A 19,213-nucleotide genomic window follows, 5' to 3' on the forward strand; every position below is an offset into this window, starting at 1 on the left:
AGTGGAAGCGGAGGCGGAAACGATATCAATCGCGAGCAGGGCAGGGCACTAACCTGTGCCAAAGGCCATGGCCAAACATCAATCAGCAGATCAGTTTCAGGAGAGAGAGACAGAGAAACGAGTCAAAAGTCTGCTCCGCAAAGAGACTTGCCCTTTGCCAAGAGACTTCCACAGCTTCAGCTCTACCACTCCCCGCTCCATTCTCACTCCAAGTCAATCGTTCAGTTCCAGCAATCAATCGTTCAAGGCGCTGCAATCGAGCGGGATGGGTGATTGGAGGAGTTCAATGACTCGATAACAATACATTCGTTGAAAGTGTCTGTCTGTCTGTCTGTCGGTGGAAGTGTTGGCCTAACCTTGATGAGATTTTGACCGCTTAGAGCCAACAGCTTAGCCGTGGATTTCGATTTGTTTTTTGGCTTCGAATGTGAATTGGATTGATTGGCCCAAAGTGTGCTGAGTGGAGTGGCTCGCGTAACCATTTCCTAGGCCAGGCTTGGCCTGGCCCATTGCCATTGACCCATTATTATGCCCCCATTCCATTCCATTCCATCCCCAACCAATTGCAATCCGTAACAAAGAGCCCCGCTCATACTTTGTGTTGTGATTTGATTTGAAGTGTGCATTCAGAGCGGGAATTCGGAAATAGACACGTTCCACCGCTCCGGGCACATACTCTGGCGGGGGGCGCAACAAGTTTGATTATTACACAACACGAGCATTGAAATTAATAATGAAAAACCAAAGACGTCGCTCGCGGGAAGAACAGAATTACTCGTATTTGCACCTGCCGGGAAGCGTCCCATCCCGTTCCGTCCCTTATCGAATAAAGTACACAAGCGCTGCGAATGATTTCGTTTGAGTCGCGCAAAAACCAAATTAGAATATCAACCAAGTGACGCACAGATACGGGACAAGGCAATTGGAGCAGGCAGGCAGCAAGCAGACAGGCAGCAGCTACGCTCCACGATAGGCAGCCATTTTACGAGTCAATATTCAGATTCCAGATACAGATACAGATTCCAGCCCCATACATTGTATGCCATTCGAAACGTACATCCAAATCCATTCTAAACTAAAGCCAACAACTCGCTCGATTCTGGTTCTCTCGCTGGGCAGAAAAATATTGAAATATTAAACCGATATTCGGCACGTTGTAAGCCGAAACGCGTTTCAAAAAGCGATCGCTCAGTCAGCCCCGCGGGCAGGCAGACAGCCCCGCGAGCAGCCGAGTCAATCCGAATCCCAGCCGAAACGACACTCTGCCAGCGATCCGAGGCCCTCGCCTCACCTCATTCGTGCGCCGTTTGGGGCTTTCGCTTTCAGTTGCTGCTCGCCGCTGCGTCCGATTGGACTTAACTTATTGTCAAAGTGCATATTGGCCTTGCCTTGCCGTCGTGTGTCCGAACTGAACCGAATCGTATCGAACCGAAGCGAGCCGTTAGACTGCGTTAAGTGCGATCCGAAGCGCGAGGATAATCGGGATTAAGTGAGTGATCGACAGGATCTAGAATGTGTTAAAGGCTGAACTGTGCTGTGTGCTTAGTGAGTGATAAATCTTTAGAATGGATAACGACAACAGCGACGCAAAGAGTCAAGCGGAGAACCATCGGGGTTCGGTGTCCTCGAGCAGATCGCTGGAAATACCCGTCACGCCATCGCGTTCCCCCAAGAAGGTCTCCTTCTCGGACGAGCTGCCCACCACGACAGCAGCTGCGGAAGCGGAGCCACAGTTTGAGTCGCAGTCCCCGGCCCATCAGCCCGTACAGCTGCAGGCGAGTGGAGTCAGTCACGTGCTGCATCAGGCGGCCCAGTACCTGGAGAGATTACACGGCGGTTCTCGCGATCATCCTGTAGAGGAAGTTCACGCTAATGCGGACTCAGATGGCGATAGCACCAGAAGCTCCGCCGCCGTACTCGACCTGGATGCATCGGATGCGGCTGTGCCGACGGCCACTGTTGGCTTAGTGCTGACCAGCGCCACCTCACCCAGCATTCTGATAGCCAGCGATGGCGGCAAACAGGAAGTGCAGCGTCAGCATCAGAGTTGGAGTCAGAGTCAGCCTCAGCAGACGTCTCAGTTGCAATCAAATTTGTACATGGAACGATACAACCTCAATTTAGATAAAAACTGCAGCTCCATGGAGTTGGAGGCGCGTCGGGAGAAGCAGCGTTGGCTCTTGATATCGGAGTGCAGTGCGCTCTTTGACGAGGGCGAGGGAAGGCATACACGTGAGGCGTTCCGCAAGCTCTTTCTGGACGAGGTGAGTAGTCGGGAGTCTCTCTCCCCCCTCCATCCAGCTGCAGCTTGTACCAGTCTTAATTGTTGTATAGCAACGGGTTTAATTACGTCAACCAGTGGAGCTGCCATGCAAATGGGAGCACTCTGGGAATGGATAGGGACTCTGGGGAATGGAGTTGCAGTCTCTCTCTCTCTCTCTCTCTCTGCTGGGCTTGACCTTGTGCCACATATTTGTGGTCATCGCGTTGTGTTGTGGTCCTTTACCTGATGCCAGAATTGGAAACTCGTTTATTTTTGATTTGTGTCTCTCCTTCTCTTACATTTTTGTTTGTGTTGTGTTTACTTTCGTGCTTTGTATTTCGCTTGTGTTTCGTGTGTATTCCGTTTTATGGGCTCCCCGAAAGCTGTCCAACCAGTCAACGCCGCGATGCGATTCCCCCCAGTGCTCATCCGTTAAATATGCACATTTTTCATCATCATCTTTGGGACTCCACCTGAAGGGGCGGCCAATCAACTGTGATCAACAGTCGATGCAAAGCGGCGGCCCGCGATCCCATCTTCGATGTGCAGACAATGCTGGGCGCTCATGATCGTGCCATCGCATGTCATTAAAATATTAATAAGCGTTTAATTTATGCTGAACATTCATCACCATCCACTGCCGCATAGTTTGAGTGTGCCGTGGGATCCATATCGATTCAATTATGCTATGGAAATGGATATGGCAGGGTAGGGAATCTTTCTCGGTATCTCTCCCTCTCGATCTCTGTGTAAACACTGCAGCGAGTATAAATCTTCAAGTGTGGTGCCATAAACAAATGCTTCTTTAAACAATACGTTCATAAATTAATTAACACTTGGCTCCGAGTGGGGAGATACAGTGCTTTGGGGTTGGGGTTGGCATCATCCACTGCAAAACTGGACACATAAATTCATTATTTTACAACTTGTTTCTTGTCTGTGTGCTTACAGGAATTCCAGCAAAAGCTCTTCCAACTCTTCGATCTCGAGAGGAATGGCCATCTACTGCAAGATCGCTGGATCGAGCATATCAAGGGGCGTTTAACGTAAGTTTTTCTTACTTTTAGCTAGATCTCCCTGTGCCCTGTCCCTGTCTCCCGCTTCGTGTATCGTTTGCTGTGACGGTGCCAAAACAATTAGCTCGCTTGCCAGCAAAAAGGCGAGGAGTAAAAGAGAACAAAAAACGTAAGAAATGGTAAGCCATGCCAGGCTGTCCACTCCACTCCGCACACACGCACCTTTGTGGCGTGCTCCAGGCATTCCAGCTGCGCCAACCAGAAGCCACCACAAATGCCTCTTGCCACGAATTGAAATGCCAGCGCTACACTTATCCAAAGCAGAGCAGAGCAGAGTGTAGCGCAGTGGAGGCCCCAGCCAAGACATAGTCTGCCGTGAGATGGCATCGCCAATGGCGATGCTATCTGTGTTGTATGTTAACATATACAACAGCTAACATAGTCCGCATGCCTCGACAGCAACAGCAACAGCAACAGCAACAGCTGAAGCACTGAGACTCTGAGAGCTCTAAAGCTGCAACTGCGACTGGTACGGGTACTGGGATCGGAGCTGTGTCTAAGACTCTGCGCCAGAAACTGTCATTGTGGCTGGCTGTGTAATGAAGTCATTCAAATACAAATATAGCGCGAGCAGCTTCAACAGCGGGAGAGCACATCGGGAGCAGACGTTGGGGCATGGGCATAGGCACAGTATTGGGTATCGTTAATGGTAGTACTGAGATCGATCTCTTTGGGTTCTGCTCTTGGTTACAGCGACGATCGTCAGATGGACTTTGCCGAACAGATCGAATCGGTGGCGTATGTGATCTGCGGCGAGAACAGCCGCGTGAGCTTCAAGAACTTTCGCGACATCTGGCATACGCGCGGAGTAAGTGGCAGCCCACCAGCGGCAGCAGCTGCAGCAGCAGCAGGTGTACATCCACTAATCCATCACTAATCCTAGATACTGGACAAGCTGTACCGCCTGATAGACATGGATGGGACCAATCTCATATCCACCAATCAGGTAATGGAGTTTATATCGCATCTGACCAACTCCCGGCCACGCACCGGCTTCGACAAGAGTTCGCTGGCCCGCCTGGAGCAGCTGTTCCGCAACACCGTCGGCAACGAGCAGGAGATTCGACGCGAGGAGTTCCAGAAGATTGTCACCTCCAAGAATGTGCGTTCAGAGTGCCTCAAGTCATGTAGCTTTGGACTAACTAAATTTCTTTATCTTTTGATAGCCCTTCTTCACGGAGCGTGTCTTTCAAATCTTTGACAAGGACAACTCGGGTTCCATTTCGCTGCAGGAGTTCATCGATGCCATACATCAGTTCTCGGGGCAGTCGGCCGATGACAAGATACGCTTTCTGTTCAAGGTCTACGACATAGATGGTGAGTGAGTGAAGCAATCAAGGATCCCCATTGTTAGCCCAATTCTTCGCAGGCGATGGCCTCATACAGCACAAGGAGCTGCACGATGTGATACGTCACTGCATCAAGGAGAATGGCATGGAGTTCTCCGAGGATCAGATCGAGGACCTCACCAGCGCCATGTTCGAGGACGCAGATCCACACAACAGCGGCGAGATCACCTACGAGGCGCTCAAGAATCAGCTGCACAAACACGGAGGCCTCCTGGAGAATCTCAGTATAACGTAAGCTAACATAGAGAGAGACTTTGGAGAGATTCTAAGTTGTCATCTTTTAGCATCGATCGCTGGCTGGTGCCCGTTACCGAGGATCGTCCGGCGGTCACTGGCAGGCTGTGGAACACGATACCTCACCAGCTGACGCTGGCTTACATGAAGAACAACCAGGTCTTTGTCACGTACCTCTTCTTCTACATAGCCGTCAATCTCTGCCTGTTCATCTCACGTGCCATCCAGTATCGGGCCAGCAATGGCTTTGTCATCATAGCCAGAGCCTGCGGTGAGTAGTCGCCGATCTCCGCTCCATTCCGATTCGATCTTTATTCGATCTTCATTGCAGGACAATGCCTGAACTTCAACTGTGCCTGGGTGCTGGTGCTGATGCTGCGGCATTCCCTCACGTATCTCAGGGGACGAGGGTTGTCGTCGTATCTGCCGCTGGACCATCATGTTTACCTGCACAAGCTGACGGGCATCACCATATCGGTGCTCAGCCTCATCCACACGATCATGCATCTGTTCAACTTCTCGATTATCGTAATCAACGATCCCAACATCAATGCCGGGCACTACACAATCGGAGAGTGGCTGCTGACGGATCGTCCGGGTCTGTTTGGACTGATCCCTGGCTGCGCCAATCCCACGGGCGTCGCCCTGCTCTCGATCCTCGTGGTGATGTTCGTCTGCTCGCAGCCGTTTGTGCGGCGCAAGGGCAGCTTTGAGGTGTTCTACTGGACGCATCTGCTGTACGTGCCCTTCTGGATACTCACCCTGTTCCATGGGCCCAACTTCTGGAAGTGGTTCCTGCTGCCGGGCCTCGTGTACATTGTGGAGCGAGTGCTGCGCTACGTGTGGATGCGGGGAGAGCACGGCAAGACGTACATCAGCTCCGGCCTGCTGCTGCCCTCCAAGGTGATTCATTTGGTCATCAAGCGGCCGTTCAACTTCAACTTCCGCCCCGGCGACTACGTCTTCGTCAACATTCCCGCCATCGCCAACTACGAGTGGCATCCGTTCACCATCAGCTCAGCGCCCGAGCAGGAGGACTACATGTGGCTCCACATCCGCACCGTGGGCGAGTGGACCACCCGCCTCTATCGCTACTTTGAGCGCGAGCAGCAAAAGCTGCACAAGGGCGAGGTGGGCCAGCACATGCACGCCATTCCCACGCCCAGCTTCATGCTCCTCAACGAGACACGCAATCCGGCGCTCGCCGGCGGCATGGCCACCACAGCTGCCACGTCCACACCGCAAACGGATTTCCTGGCACGCAACATGGTCGGACAGGCGGGTGCCGGACCACCGGTGCGTCCTCCTCGTCAGCATCGCAAGCTCGTGGCTCCCCAGGCGCCAGAATCTGCACCCGCAACGGGCGTGAATCGCATTCGCAGCATCAAGAAAACTCTGCAGCGAACCTTTTCACGCAAAGAGCCCGGCGAGCCGAAGAGCAAGCCCAGTCCGACGGGCATGCTGAATGGAGCCTTCATTGGCGATGGAGAGCGCGAGGATCCGGGAGGATTCAAGCAGCGGCCACTCGAAAAGAGCATCTCGCTGCCCGACATCAGTGTAAAGATCAAGAAGCGCAGCCGGCTCAAGGCGTAAGTGTAGGCGATTCCCATCAGATTCATCCATAATCCCCAAGCTCTTTCCATTCAAAGTCTTCGTGCACTGGGCCGTTCGGAGTCGGAGCGTACGTTCGATGATAAGCGGGTGCGCCGTGCCAGGAACAACAGCGTGGGTCTGGCATACCTCAGTCCGCAGAACAAATCGCTGGCCCAGAGCTTCCGCTACATGCGCAACAAGCCCACAATCATTGCCTTCAAGACGCCCAGCATGGAGGAGCACGAGGGGCAGTCCCAACTGGCTATGGCGCCAGAGAACAGCGGCAGTCCGGCCAGCAGAGCGGAGCAGGGGCAGCTGTCCAAGGCGGAGTCCAGCGACAGGCTGCAGATGACCAGGCTCAGCCTGACTCAGACGGAGGCTGTGTCCAAGCCGCTCGAGGTATGAGCCGTAGAACTAACAGAATGGCCTCTAAAAACTAACAATCATCCAATTCACTTCAACCAAAAAGGACAACACACAAGCGTGGACGAGCAGCAGAAAGTCGATTCTGCGGCGTCCCACATTCCTACGTAGCCTGTCCACATCCCTAACGAATCGAGGCGGCAGCGGCGGTAGCTCCACAACTAACAGCGGTAGCAAGGTCACACTCGATGCAGGCGTCATGGAGGTTTGGGTCACACCAATACACACACACACACACACTCAGCCACTGGGCACTAACCCAAATTAATTTGCTAACTTCTGGCTCTCTCCCCGGTGCTTAGATCTTCATCGATGGCCCGTACGGAGCACCCTCTAGCCACATCTTTGGTGCGCAGCATGCGGTGCTCATTGGCACTGGCATTGGTGTCACGCCCTTCGCCTCCATTCTGCAGTCCATTATGCACCGCTACTGGAAGGCGCGGCACAGCTGTCCGCGCTGCCAATTCGAGTGGGCCAGTGAGATTCCCAAGTCTGTGATGAATCTGCGCAAGGTGGACTTCTTCTGGATCAATCGCGATCAGCGCTCCTTCGAGTGGTTTGTGAATCTCCTCTCCCAGCTGGAGATTGAGCAGGCGGAGCTGGGCGGTGCCATGGAACGGTAGGAGCGGAATTAATATCCCTTTCGTAGACCTTTGCTGATGGGTTTTCCCTTTGACAGCTTCCTGGACATGCACATGTACATCACGAGTGCCCTGCAGCGGACCGACATGAAGGCGGTGGGTCTACAGCTGGCCCTGGATTTGCTCCACGAGAAGGTAGTAGGCGCAAAATCAACGAAATTTCCATTGCATCCTTAATGAGTTCAATTTTGTGTATCGCAGGGCAAGCGGGATCTAATCACAGGCTTGAAGACACGCACAAATGCAGGACGCCCCAACTGGGACAAGGTGTTCAAGCAGCTGCAGGCACAGCAGAAGGGCAAGGTGACTGTTTTCTATTGCGGTCCACCGCAGCTGGCCAAGACGCTGCGCTACAAGTGCGATCAGTACGGGTTCTCTTTTCGTAAGGAGTGCTTCTGAACAAGCCAAGCCAATCCAATCCAATCAATCTCTGTCTCTTAATCTCCATCTCTGTGGTTCTCTCTCTCTGTACATGTGTCCGTCCATTGATGATCTATCCATCCATCGCTATCTCATTTGCATAAGCAACGGGTTTATTATTATTTCGGGTACGGTTCGGTTAGCTAAGCTTAGATGGCTATTTATTTGTCATATTTGTAGTATGTTGACGTTGTTGCCTCATCTGTTGTCTCAATGTGAATCCACCCCACACAAGCTCTTGTAAATAATTGTATCCCACATCTATATCTATACTCTATTCATACAATAAAGTTTGTTACTCAATGTGCCGTCCTCTGATTGCATCCAAGGCCCAGCCAGTACATAATCGCACACCTTTCCAGGTGGCTCCGAGTTCTACATTTGATGGCCAGCGCATTCTCACTAATCTCCACATGCAGTTACAGTTGCAGCCACAATTCTAATACGGACACTCTAATAAAGAAAACAAATTTAAATGCTGCAGCTACCCTAGCAAACATTCCTCCTATCCTTTCTGCTCTCTAAGCATACGCGGAGCTACATCCTATATGTAATTTAGTGCTTCAACCAGGTGCTAAAGTTGATGTCTGTGGGCCTGGACTTTCGCTCAATGGTGATTGTCTCGTCATCGATGTTGTCAACGTTGTAAAATTCACGCAGCTCGGCAATGGCCGTCTCCTCGATCTGTGTGTGGACCAGTGACTTGTTACGCATCCGCTCGAACGACTCCTTCTGGCGTCGCTCCTCGGCGAGTATCCTGGAGAAACTTTGTCCCTTCTCCGAGGTTGTGGCTGAGGCCGCCGCTTGTCGACGCATCATATTGGCAAAGGAGGTGGGATCCGAAACGCTGCCTGTTTCTGGCGAATCGTTAAACGAACTCGAAGGAGTGGCGGGTGTAAGGCCCCAGGCATTCGGTACGGCCACAGCAGTGCTGGGCTCTTGCTCCACCAGTGGCGAACGCCAGCTCTTCGATTCGGAGGAGAGACGCTTCCGTTGCTTCTGCGACAGTTTCTGCGACTGGGGCGTCAAGGAGCTTAGATCGAGATTGTAGCTTTTACTCAGCGGCGTGCTGGTCTCTGCTGCGGGGGTGGTTGGCGGGGGCGTTTGCTCCTTAATGGGCGTCCATTCAATAACCTCGAGCTCCGACCTAGGCGGCTCTTCCAGCTTGAGTGTTGTGTTCACTTTCAGGGCAGTGTCGGCTAGCTTCCGCTTCTGTTCCTTTTTGTCCACCACACGAGACCAGTTCCTGGCTTCGTTGCGGGAGCTTTCCTGCGTACCGGCTGTTGCCTCGGGGCCAGGGGCTGACTCGCTTACGCTCAGAGATCGCATCATGCTGGAGATGGCCTGCTGCTCGTAGTAGTGTCGAGCGTCTTGCTTCCGCAAGTCCTTCTGCTTATGCTTGGCTGCTGCCTTTACTTTCGTTTCCTGCAAAAAGCAAAACAGATATTATATGCGAATCAACAGGTGGTTGCGGCAAACAAACCGGATCCATGCGGTAGTCCAAGTCCACCTCGCAATCATTGACAAAACTAAGCAGCAGCTCATCCTCTATGGCCTCCGAGAAGGGCGTAATCTGGCGGTAGTCAAAGACATTGGAGAACATCTTGCGGTAATGACCATTGAGGCATTTGAGGGTCGCCTCATCGCACTGTTCGATGCTGCGATAGCACAGCACTCTGGCCAGATTGTGGCAGATAAAATCCATGCATCCCTTGCGCAGCAGCTTGCAGTTGTACATCGCAGCAAAGTCCAGCATTTCGCCGCACTTGCGTATGCTGATCTTGTCCAGAATGAGCGATTCGCAAACAATCTGCAGCGATTCAATAAAGTACTGATCGCAGAACGTGACCATGTTGTATAGAAAGGTTTCCGTGTAGTTCTGCTTGCAGAATGCCTCCGTATCCAGGCTGTAGAGATAGTCCAGGACTGGCTCCATGTACTCCATGGGCACTGCCTCCATGTTGACTGTGGTGCGCTCGGCCCACGAGTGCATAAACATCATTTCAAAGTACTCCAAGCGTGACACCAGAATGCATTTGTGAGCCTCCAGCACTTTCGAGTCCTCGCACACGATTCGCACATCGTAGAGCTCTGGGTAGTCCGAGCGATGCAGCCGACTGAAACGTTGCCGCGCACTAGGCAATGGAAATTTATGTTCCTGCACGTAGCTCCGCATGTATCGAGCCAGTTCGACCAAGTGAAAGGTCTCCAGATGCGGGATAAACATTTCGCAGGCTAGACTTCGCTGTCGTGGATTGGAGGGGCCCAAACTCTCCTGGATGCAATTGATATCTAAAAGAGGGAACTCAGAATTAAATAAAGCATTCCCTTGCAGGCTGACCAAGCACTCACCATCCTCTGTTGGCCAGTAACTGGTGTAGATATACTTAAGGATCAGCTCAAACATCTTGCCCGTGAGATTTTCAAAGTTCAGATAAACATTCTTGTCCAAGTACACGCGAGTGAGCTCCCTGAGGCCTGGTGCGCGACTGTAAATGATGAACCTGTGCGCCGCAAAGCGCTCCCCATCCACATGGAAGACGACATCGTGCACGGCATCCGATTCACAGGTGTCGTGGTAGAGTTTCTTGAAGTTATGCTCCCTGCGTGGCAGTGGGGGCTTGCGGAAGTACTTCATATGCGACTCCTGCAGCACGGCGAACGAGGAGAAGCTCTCGTCGCAGAATATATCGGTGGCACGATCAATGTTGGGCACACGCTGCAGCTCGATGCGGATCACATGCTCCCTCGATATCTCCGTGGGATTGTGGCATATATCCATATAGGCCATTATATGGTGCTTGGACTTCTTTTCCGGCATGCTGGCTGGCAGTGCAATTTGATTGCACTTGCCGCGATAAACGCAGCCATCCAAAGACAGTATCAGCACTTGATTGCACTTGTACAAAACCTTTTTAATCTCAGGCAGGCGTATGGGCGAAAAATTGCATCTACAGTGATGATTGTTCAAAGGTTAAAGACTACTTAGGGATCTGGAGAGACTCACCTGTAGAATTGCTGAGTATTCTCGTACCACAGGAACACCACATTCGTCTCGGTGAGCATTAGCAGCTTTAGGGCTGCTGCAGAGCCTTTCGTTGAGTTCTTTAAATGCCCGCCCATCACCGCAATGCTCTTGAGATCTTCGTAGCTGTGCGAAAGAATGTTTGTTAATAATAAAATGCTGACAAATGATGGATAAAACTTACTTGGGTGTCTTAATGTATCTAGTCTTGTCGCCATAAAATAAAATAATCATCTTCTCCTCTGTGTAAATTACCGTGGCTGCATTATTGGCTTCCACAAATCGGATTGAAGTGCGCGCAGGTACTTTAATCTGAAATATTAGCAAGGGATTTACTATATATAGGATCTAAATATAGAGAGAGACTCACCAATGTGGGCACCATAATGGTGTCGGTGTTGGGACTGATGCCAAATTGCCCCTGATTGGACCCCCAGACGTACACACACTTGCTGCTGTAGGCAATGGAGTGCTGGTCGCAGGCGATCACACGCAGCAGGTCGCTGGCCCCCTTGTCACGCAATGCAACCACCTCCCTGAACTGCGTCAGACTCTCGGGCGCATCACGCACTCCAAGCTGATGGTCGGTGTTAATGCCGCAGGCAAAAACCAACGAACGATGCGTGAGCAGCAGAGAGTGCTGTCGGGAGACACTGAGGCACATGATGGAATCATCGTTCAGCTTCGACGAGACCTTCACTCGTTTCGGGGCAGGCAAACTGTTCTCCACACCAATGCCCAGTCGTCCGCCCTTGCCATGGCCGACGGCATAGAGATGACCCTTCTTGTCACAAAAGAGACTATGATAAGCCCCCAACGCCACTTGCTCTATCCAGATGTTAGACTTCCGAAAGAAATCCACCGCCTGAGGAGCATTGGTGTTCTGCTCGTTGCCAATGCCCAGGTTATAGTTCTTATTGGAGCCCCAGACGAGTACATCGTTCCTGCACGGCAACAGAATAGGTTAGGTCAGGACTGCCTGCAGCTCTGGGTGGACTCACTGCGACTCTGTGGTGAAATCTTCGTCACACTTGCGGCAAATGGCTTGCAGCGGACAGCGTGTGTCTTCGTCCAGCAGCTCCAGGCTTGCCCCGTAGCGCAGCAGGAGCACAGCACAGTCAATGGAGCCGTAGTATAAGGCTCTGTGCAAGGGACTGCTGCCAGACTCGTAGTCCTGTCCGTTAATGTACGCTCCGTGATTCAACAGCCACTCCAGAATCTCATATCGTGCCACGGAAGCAGACATGTGCACCGCAGAGCGGCCCTGGGGACACAAAATAGTTTGCATGCACATATTGGTGACTTCCTAGTGCTGCCCTTACCAGGTCATCTATGATGTTGGCGAAATTTCCACAAGTCTTGAAGATAAACGCTCCCAGATTTTGATTGTCGATTGAGCGCTTTGTAAGCGCGGCTGTGATGCAGTTTCCATGTTGGCGACATGTACACTTGGTAGTGCAGTCATATTCCAGGGCCTTGGCAGCTGACATGCGGATATTTTATAAATAATTAGCCGGAAAAATTCGTTTCAACCCTCAGTACGTGGAATACGCTTGCAGTTGCAATTGACAATTAGTGATGGAACAAGTTATCGATAGTTGTCATTGTTAGATATATATGTACATATGTAAATGATCCAGTTCATTCAACGAAAACAATAACACATTTCTAGTGTTCGTTCGGCAAACAACTCGTTTTTGAGTTCAAAATTTTCAGTAACTTTTTTATAATATTCAACACAAAACTGAAGTACCTGAAGTCAACCAATTTCGCAGTAGCGATTAAATATCAAAAAAAACGAGACTACATCTGCAACTTAGCGGTTATTTGTCAAATTTTAAATTTTTTCTTCATCTGTCATCTACATCAACAACACGCTCCTTTAGCTCGCCACCCTCCCCTAGAAACACACACTGCAGAGTCAGGGCAGAGGCAGCGGCAGAGGCAGCGGCAGAGACGTGTCAGGGGCAGAGGCCAATAAACTGAAGTATCTTTTGGGGGCTGCTTTTGTTCTCAAAAGTATAGCATACTTTCAGGCTGAAAAGTTCCCAATTACAAAATAGCGTAGGACAGCCATATCCTGCAGTCCTTGTGGTCCTTGATGGACTCAAGCGATACAGGAGACTCGTACCTTCGCCAGGAGGCATGCCATGTCCTGATTCGACAGGAAACAGCCGAGTTATAGCGTTGAAGGGGATTATATAGAAAAACAATATTCAAATGGCATTATCCTTAATGTCCTAGCACCCGAAGTGATCCGGGACATTTTCCCGATCCCGAGGAGGCGTGACATGTCCTTTTTCGACAGGAAACAGCTGAGCTATAGCCTTGTAGAGATTAAAAAGAAAAAACAACGTGAAAATGGCATTATCCTTAATGTCCTTGCACCCGAACTGGTCGCAAAGGATCCAGGACATTGTGACGATCACGAGGGGCGTGGCACATCCTGGACGGACTACAAATAAAGGAGAAAACAACAAAACAAATCTCTCCTGTTATTTTTGTCAAATTTTGACAGTCACCTCTATGCACAGTGGCGCTTACGCGATGAAGACGGTAATTTCTGGAACTAAAATAACGTAGTTCGAGAATTGGCCGATCTGTGTTGGGACGCCACTGTGAACTTTTGAAATTGCTTCACTGAAATGGACGAAAACTGGAAAATTTTCAGACCAAGTACCAGGCGAACAGAAGTCAGCAGAAGGTTACTGGTTTCCATGTTTTTTCACTGTGTCAAAATCTGGATGCTATGAAACCGCAATTCATTTTTCAGTCGCCAAGTAACTAAAATGAATTGCGGTTTCATAGCATCCAGATTTTGACACAGTGAAAAAACATGGAAACCAGTTACCTTCAGCTGACTTCTGTTCGCCTGGTACTTTGTCTGAAAATTTTCCTGTTTCCTGGCCGAAAACAGGAAAATTTTCAGAAACCAGTTACCTCGAGTACCGGGTATAAAAAAAATAAACAATAACAAGTGGAAGATACTACCACAGAAGTATCTTTGATGAAACAATCTGTATCTTCAAATTAATTTTGTTAAATTATGTAGTACATGTAATGCATACTACATATCATGTAGAATGTAGTTTTCTTTACCGCCGCTTGAACAGAAATCTTCCAGGACAAATAGGAGATAAATTATATTTAATTGTTAAACTAATGGCTAGCAGTAGTGTTCTATTAATTATATGCTATTATTAAGCGATCCAACTCATAAGTCGCGTTTCCTTGGCACCATTGGCGGGCGTGGAGCAGCAGCTTTTCCGATTTGTATTTCATTGTTCTCATTGACCGCTCGCTTTGATTCGGGGGAACAAACCGCTATCGAGATGCCTCCATTCTTCCGAATTATGGAATAGACGCTTACGTCGTCGGGCTGTTGACAACTCGTCCGTCTATCAAAGTTTCGCACCCGCGGCTTTGGCTTCAGATTCAGACTGTGTTTGGGTCTCGGCTTTTCCACTTCTGGCATCTCGGTGTAGTCAACTTTGATGGGACTAACAAAATTGCGTATCCATACTTCAGCTTTCGGCTGCAGCACTTTTTGCTCTAGAATCTTCAAGGGCTGGTGCTTTGCTGGCGAAGGTGCAGGCTTAGGCGATGCACGCAAAGGCACCTCTGGCTCATATGAGAGGGCTGGGTCAAAATCTGGAACTGCGCCCTGAAAAATGCACAAATTGTACAGAACGCCATTAGGCACTAAACACCGTACTTACCACACAAACATGGAGCTTCTTGGCTTTTGGCTTGTCCGATATGAGAAGCCCACATTTGCACTCCGTGTAGCCATGGAGCCTGTACACAGTTCCTAGCCTCCTAATGCTAAAACACTTTTTTTTTTTTTCACATGGGCAATGGGGTTTTTGAACGCAATCATCTTTCTGCCACAGCTGGGGCAAACGGGCTCTTCCAGGACCTTATCAATGGTGTACCAAACAGTCTTCCTCAGCGAGTTAATGGGGGCTCCGTTTTTGCTGCTTTCTCCACTCTGCGGACTGGTGCTCTTGGCCCCTTTTCTCATATTTTTATTGACGTCAGACATAGCTTGAAGATCTAATCTAAAAAAGTGAAACTAAACAAGTAAGCAAATGCCCATCGTCGGCTCGCATTTTATCTTTCCAGTACTTACGGTTGTCCCTGATTGTCGTTTAATAGTTCCTTAGCTAGTTGAATATTGGAAGAACACGAAGCAGGACATGGATAGTCAGTACATTTGTATTAAAATTACAGTTTTAAAATTAAAATTAACAAAACAATTCAACATTTAATCAGTGTGACCGCGGAGTTATGGATCAATTATACCGTCGGACAATCACTGTACCCAAATATACTACTCCTAATTTCAAAATAAATATACCGATGAAAAACAAACTGAGTAGCAAAACCATCGGGACATACTGGATCATATCGATAGACTTTGTTTTTCTTTTGAAAAAAATGTGAATAGTGTGGAGTCTGATTAAATTAACTGATTATAAAATAAATCGTAGATTCCTTTTAAATCAAGAATGTTTTCTTTCCATATACGAAGTATCAAGGTGAGTTGGGACCACAAAGGTTTTGCCAAAAAATGATAGTCCAACTATCGCAGTGATAGTATATCGATGCAAAGCATCATCTCTACGAACAGCTGTAGTTTTGTTTGCAACTGCGGTTTTTTAAGAATTTAGTAAATATTTTATTTACCAGCAATACCTTAAATGGGGATCAATTGTATGTAAAAAAAAGAACCTAAGATCACAATGGGTAAGTGTTTCTTCGCTTTGGATTTGAGCAGCAGGTGCCATGATCTCTAGCCGCCCACGGCCAGACCAGGCCGAGGACGCCACAACAAAATCTATGTATCTATTAAAATGTTCTTTCCTTTCTAGCCGAATCCACGATGTGTTTACTCTGCATGTGTGAGTATCCATCGACGTTTGTGGAGCTTATTGGTGTACACACAGCGAGAGGCAGCCAGCTGGAGGTAGCCAGGATAATAAGTAAACACTTTCCACTGCAAGTGACAGAAAGCAGTCTGGACCGGGTGTGCGGACGATGTTGGAAAACAGTTTCGGAGTTTCACACACTGCACGAGTTTGTAAGCCAAGCACAGAGCTCGTTGCAGGAAACAAAGGCCCTATTGATGGAGGATGATCCGCTTACGCAGAACAACTTCATCGAGGCCCCCAAATTAGGTGCCGAAGATGAAGTCAGACCGCAGGATCAGCCAGAGCTCGGCTGCGGGAGAAACTTCTTCTATCCCGAGGTTAAAATAGAAGAGCATGAGCTGGACCACTTGCCTAGGATTGAGATCCTCGAAGCGACAGCGAGCACACAGCCTATCCAAGAGGAATCCACAACCACGGCGACGAGGCGCTTGAGAAAACGCGTTAAAGCCGAGGATGAAGCATTTATTGATAACGAAGATGGAGCTGTTGAGCCGGCACCAGCCGAGCAAAAAAAACGACGTGGCCGCCCACGGAAAGTGGAAGCCCCCATTGAATCCACTGCCAAGTCCGAAGAGGATGTATCACTGAATCTTAAATCAGAAGAGGAGGAATCGGAGTTTATCGACGATGATCCAGATTTTTCCTGCAACATCGACGAAGGTCTTGCGACCAGCGACCACAGTTTCGAGGACAATTCGGGAGGTAGTGAGGAAGACACCGACTCGGACTTTGAGTTGGGAAATAATGATAAGCTGGAGTTTGCCGTTGTACCCAAGAGAACTGTGGTGCGGCCCAAAAAGTACAAAAAAAGAACGAAGCCAACGGAGCCGAAGGTGCGCATGTCTCGCGAGCTACTGGAACAGCGCAAGAAGCAGCAGGAGGAGTACGACATCATCATTGGCAAGTTCTTCAACAGCGTGCTGGCGTGTCCGATCTGTAATCTGTCGGTGCACAACTTTACGGACATGCAGCGACACCACCGTCTCACCCACCAGGTTGATCCCGGCTACGTTATGTGCTGTGGCCGCAAATTTAGCCAACGCAAAGTGCTCGCGGAACATGTGCAGGTCCACTGGAACCCGGACCACTTTAAGTGCACAATCTGCGAAAAGTCATTCCAGAACTCACGGCACCTGGAGTCGCATCAACAGGTCCACCTGGATCCGGCCATCAAGCTGACGTTTGAGTGCGACCTCTGCTCTAAGGTCTTCCTCAGCAAGACAGCCATCGACTATCACAAGCTCAACAAGCATGTCCCGAAGTCCGAATTCAAATTTACGTGTACCGATTGTAACAAAAAGTGAGTAAACTTCAGGTTTTCCGTAGTATCTTTAATAAACCATGGTTGCTTCCCAATAGATTCCTTACCGAGCGAAAACTCAAGAACCATATGAGCTCCATGCACGATCCAGAAAGCACCATCATCTGCGACAAGTGCGGCAAGCAGATGCGCACAAAAATCATACTCAAGAAGCACCAGGAGCTCATGCACTCGGATAAGCCGCGGCCAGAGCCGGAGCTGAAGCAATGCCAGATCTGCGGTGCCTGGCTCAAGGGCATGACTGGCCTGAAGCAGCACATGAAGAGCATTCATGTGGAGAGCGCCGGCGAGCACCGGTGCCACATCTGCTCTAAGGTCTCGCCCAATGCTCGTGCGCTTCGTCGTCACATCTATCACAATCACGAGTGCGAACGCAAATTCAAATGCACCATGTGCGAGAAAGCCTTTAAGCGTCCGCAAGAACTGAAGGTGAGTGTTGAAAAGGTCTACGCCAGCTTTTTATACCCGGTACTCGAAGAGTAAATAGGGTATATTGTGTTTGTAGGGAATAAAGGTTGTATGTAACGCACAGTAGGAAACGTTTCCGACCCCATAAAGTATATATATTCTTGATCAGCATCAATAGCCGAGTCGATAGAGCCATGTCTGTCTGTCCGTCCTAATGAGCGCCTAGTACTCAGAGACCATTAGAGATAGGGCAACCAAGTTTCGCATCCAGACTTCTGTGTGCTCACACTGTTAACCGTGTATTTCAAAAATGAGCCTCGCCCCTTCCGCCCCCGCGAAAGGGCAAAAGCCTTCCAAAGTAACAATTTTAAATATAAAAGAAAACTAAAAACGCCATTCCGTAGGGAAGGACCATATCTATCAGATCACCGAATTGGGATCCGATTGGATCATTATTATAGCCAGAATGAAGAAATTATTTGAAAAATTGACTCTGCAGTGTGCGGCTCTAGGGGAGGATGGCGAGCTAAAGGAGCGTGTTGGCGTGAGTAGTGTTGTTGATGTAGATGACAGATGAAGGAAAAATGTAAAATTTGACAAATAACCGCTAAGGTGCAAATGTAGTACTAAGTGCCGGGTATAAAAGTTGTGACGCGTAAGAATCGTCTCACACGTCCCTTCTCGTTAATTTCTATATTTGATCTGGATTGTAGGAACACACGTCCACGCACACGGGCGAGGTACTCTACACCTGCCCGAACTGTCCAATGACGTTCTTCTGCAGCGCCAACATGTACAAGCATCGCCAACGGCTGCACCGAGCCCAGTACGAGGCGGACAAAAACCAGCCGAAGCCGCCGAATATTCTCAAAATATCACGAAATGCCTCTTCGCAGAGCAAGACCAAACAGGAGATTTGAATGGAAATTTATGCATGAAATTAAAGGAAATATTTTCTTGGAGCATTCGGATGGGGTAGCAATGCTGCAGATCCCACACAACGGTATCGTAACCGGTCAAAGTGTGTGTCGGGTTCTTGAGCAAACGGAATGGAACCCAACCCGACAGCCAGCTGTATAAGCTAAAACCTAACCTAAGTTAAAAGGATCGTAAAGAATAATAAACAGAGCAAACTGTAGAGACTCTGTAGACCGATGCAATCAATTGATAACTAAACAAAGTTGGGAATGTCTTTCTTTCTTTATAATTATTTACAAGGATGGCTTAATTGCACCTTATATAACGCAATGACAATTACATAGTTTCTGTTTTCTGTTTTGTATACACTTATTAGGCATAGTTTTAAAATATTTATATATAGATACTGTATCTCTCTCACGATTTGCTTAAATTGGTACACGCAACCTGCGGCCCAACAATGGGAAAAAAACTGAAGAAAAAAAAAACTACATTACTCGTACAAATATTATTGTTCATTTCGCCCGATGCCATCCCCCGATCTGATCCTTATTCTGGCTCTCAACTGGCTTGCAACTGGCGGTGGTTAGGGGGAAGTTAACACACTC

The 19,213-nt window shown here is 49.2% G+C and overlaps 4 protein-coding genes across 7 annotated transcripts; 2 read left to right on the forward strand and 2 right to left on the reverse strand.

Annotated features, from left to right (window-relative positions):
- The first annotated feature begins 1,256 nt into the window (after positions 1–1,256).
- Positions 1,257–8,443, forward strand: LOC117891939 (NADPH oxidase 5). Of its 4 annotated transcripts, XM_034797784.1 has the most exons (14): positions 1,259–2,264; positions 3,215–3,309; positions 4,033–4,147; positions 4,223–4,441; positions 4,506–4,656; positions 4,709–4,919; positions 4,973–5,193; positions 5,254–6,511; positions 6,572–6,914; positions 6,985–7,143; positions 7,241–7,557; positions 7,618–7,714; positions 7,781–7,961; positions 8,362–8,441. In XM_034797784.1, the coding sequence occupies exons 1-14, from the start codon at positions 1,566–1,568 to the stop codon at positions 8,382–8,384; spliced, it is 4,089 nt and encodes a 1,362-aa protein (XP_034653675.1). In that variant the 5' UTR covers positions 1,259–1,565; the 3' UTR covers positions 8,385–8,441. The 4 variants fall into 4 exon arrangements, with proteins under 4 accessions (XP_034653677.1, XP_034653678.1, XP_034653675.1 ...); XM_034797786.1 differs by lacking the exon at positions 6,985–7,143 and having other exon boundaries at positions 1,257–2,264; positions 8,362–8,443; XM_034797785.1 differs by lacking the exon at positions 8,362–8,441 and having other exon boundaries at positions 1,261–2,264; positions 7,781–8,302.
- Positions 8,144–12,585, reverse strand: LOC117891940 (inhibitor of Bruton tyrosine kinase). The gene is made up of 8 exons (XM_034797788.1): positions 12,347–12,585; positions 12,026–12,288; positions 11,395–11,968; positions 11,209–11,336; positions 11,007–11,150; positions 10,352–10,950; positions 9,483–10,291; positions 8,144–9,424 (listed from the first exon to the last, which is right to left on the reverse strand). Exons 1-8 carry the CDS (start codon positions 12,512–12,514, stop codon positions 8,555–8,557), a joined length of 3,555 nt encoding a protein of 1,184 aa, XP_034653679.1. The 5' UTR covers positions 12,515–12,585; the 3' UTR covers positions 8,144–8,554.
- Positions 12,586–14,139: 1,554 nt separating this feature from the next.
- LOC117889763 lies at positions 14,140–15,317 on the reverse strand. The gene is given in 4 exon segments (XM_034794210.1): positions 14,140–14,688; positions 14,744–14,863; positions 14,866–15,085; positions 15,157–15,317. Coding segments are annotated over 3 exon segments (774 nt in total). The 5' UTR covers positions 15,070–15,085; positions 15,157–15,317; the 3' UTR covers positions 14,140–14,238.
- A 302-nt stretch (positions 15,318–15,619) lies between these two features.
- LOC117891941 (zinc finger and SCAN domain-containing protein 12) lies at positions 15,620–18,847 on the forward strand. Its single transcript, XM_034797789.1, has 4 exons — positions 15,620–15,773; positions 15,899–17,258; positions 17,318–17,708; positions 18,401–18,847. Exons 1-4 carry the CDS (start codon positions 15,770–15,772, stop codon positions 18,605–18,607), a joined length of 1,962 nt encoding a protein of 653 aa, XP_034653680.1. The 5' UTR covers positions 15,620–15,769; the 3' UTR covers positions 18,608–18,847.
- Positions 18,848–19,213: the final 366 nt, after the last annotated feature.

Source organism: Drosophila subobscura, chromosome E (genome assembly GCF_008121235.1).
Source record: "Drosophila subobscura isolate 14011-0131.10 chromosome E, UCBerk_Dsub_1.0, whole genome shotgun sequence".
NCBI classification, from domain to species: domain Eukaryota; kingdom Metazoa; phylum Arthropoda; class Insecta; order Diptera; family Drosophilidae; genus Drosophila; species Drosophila subobscura.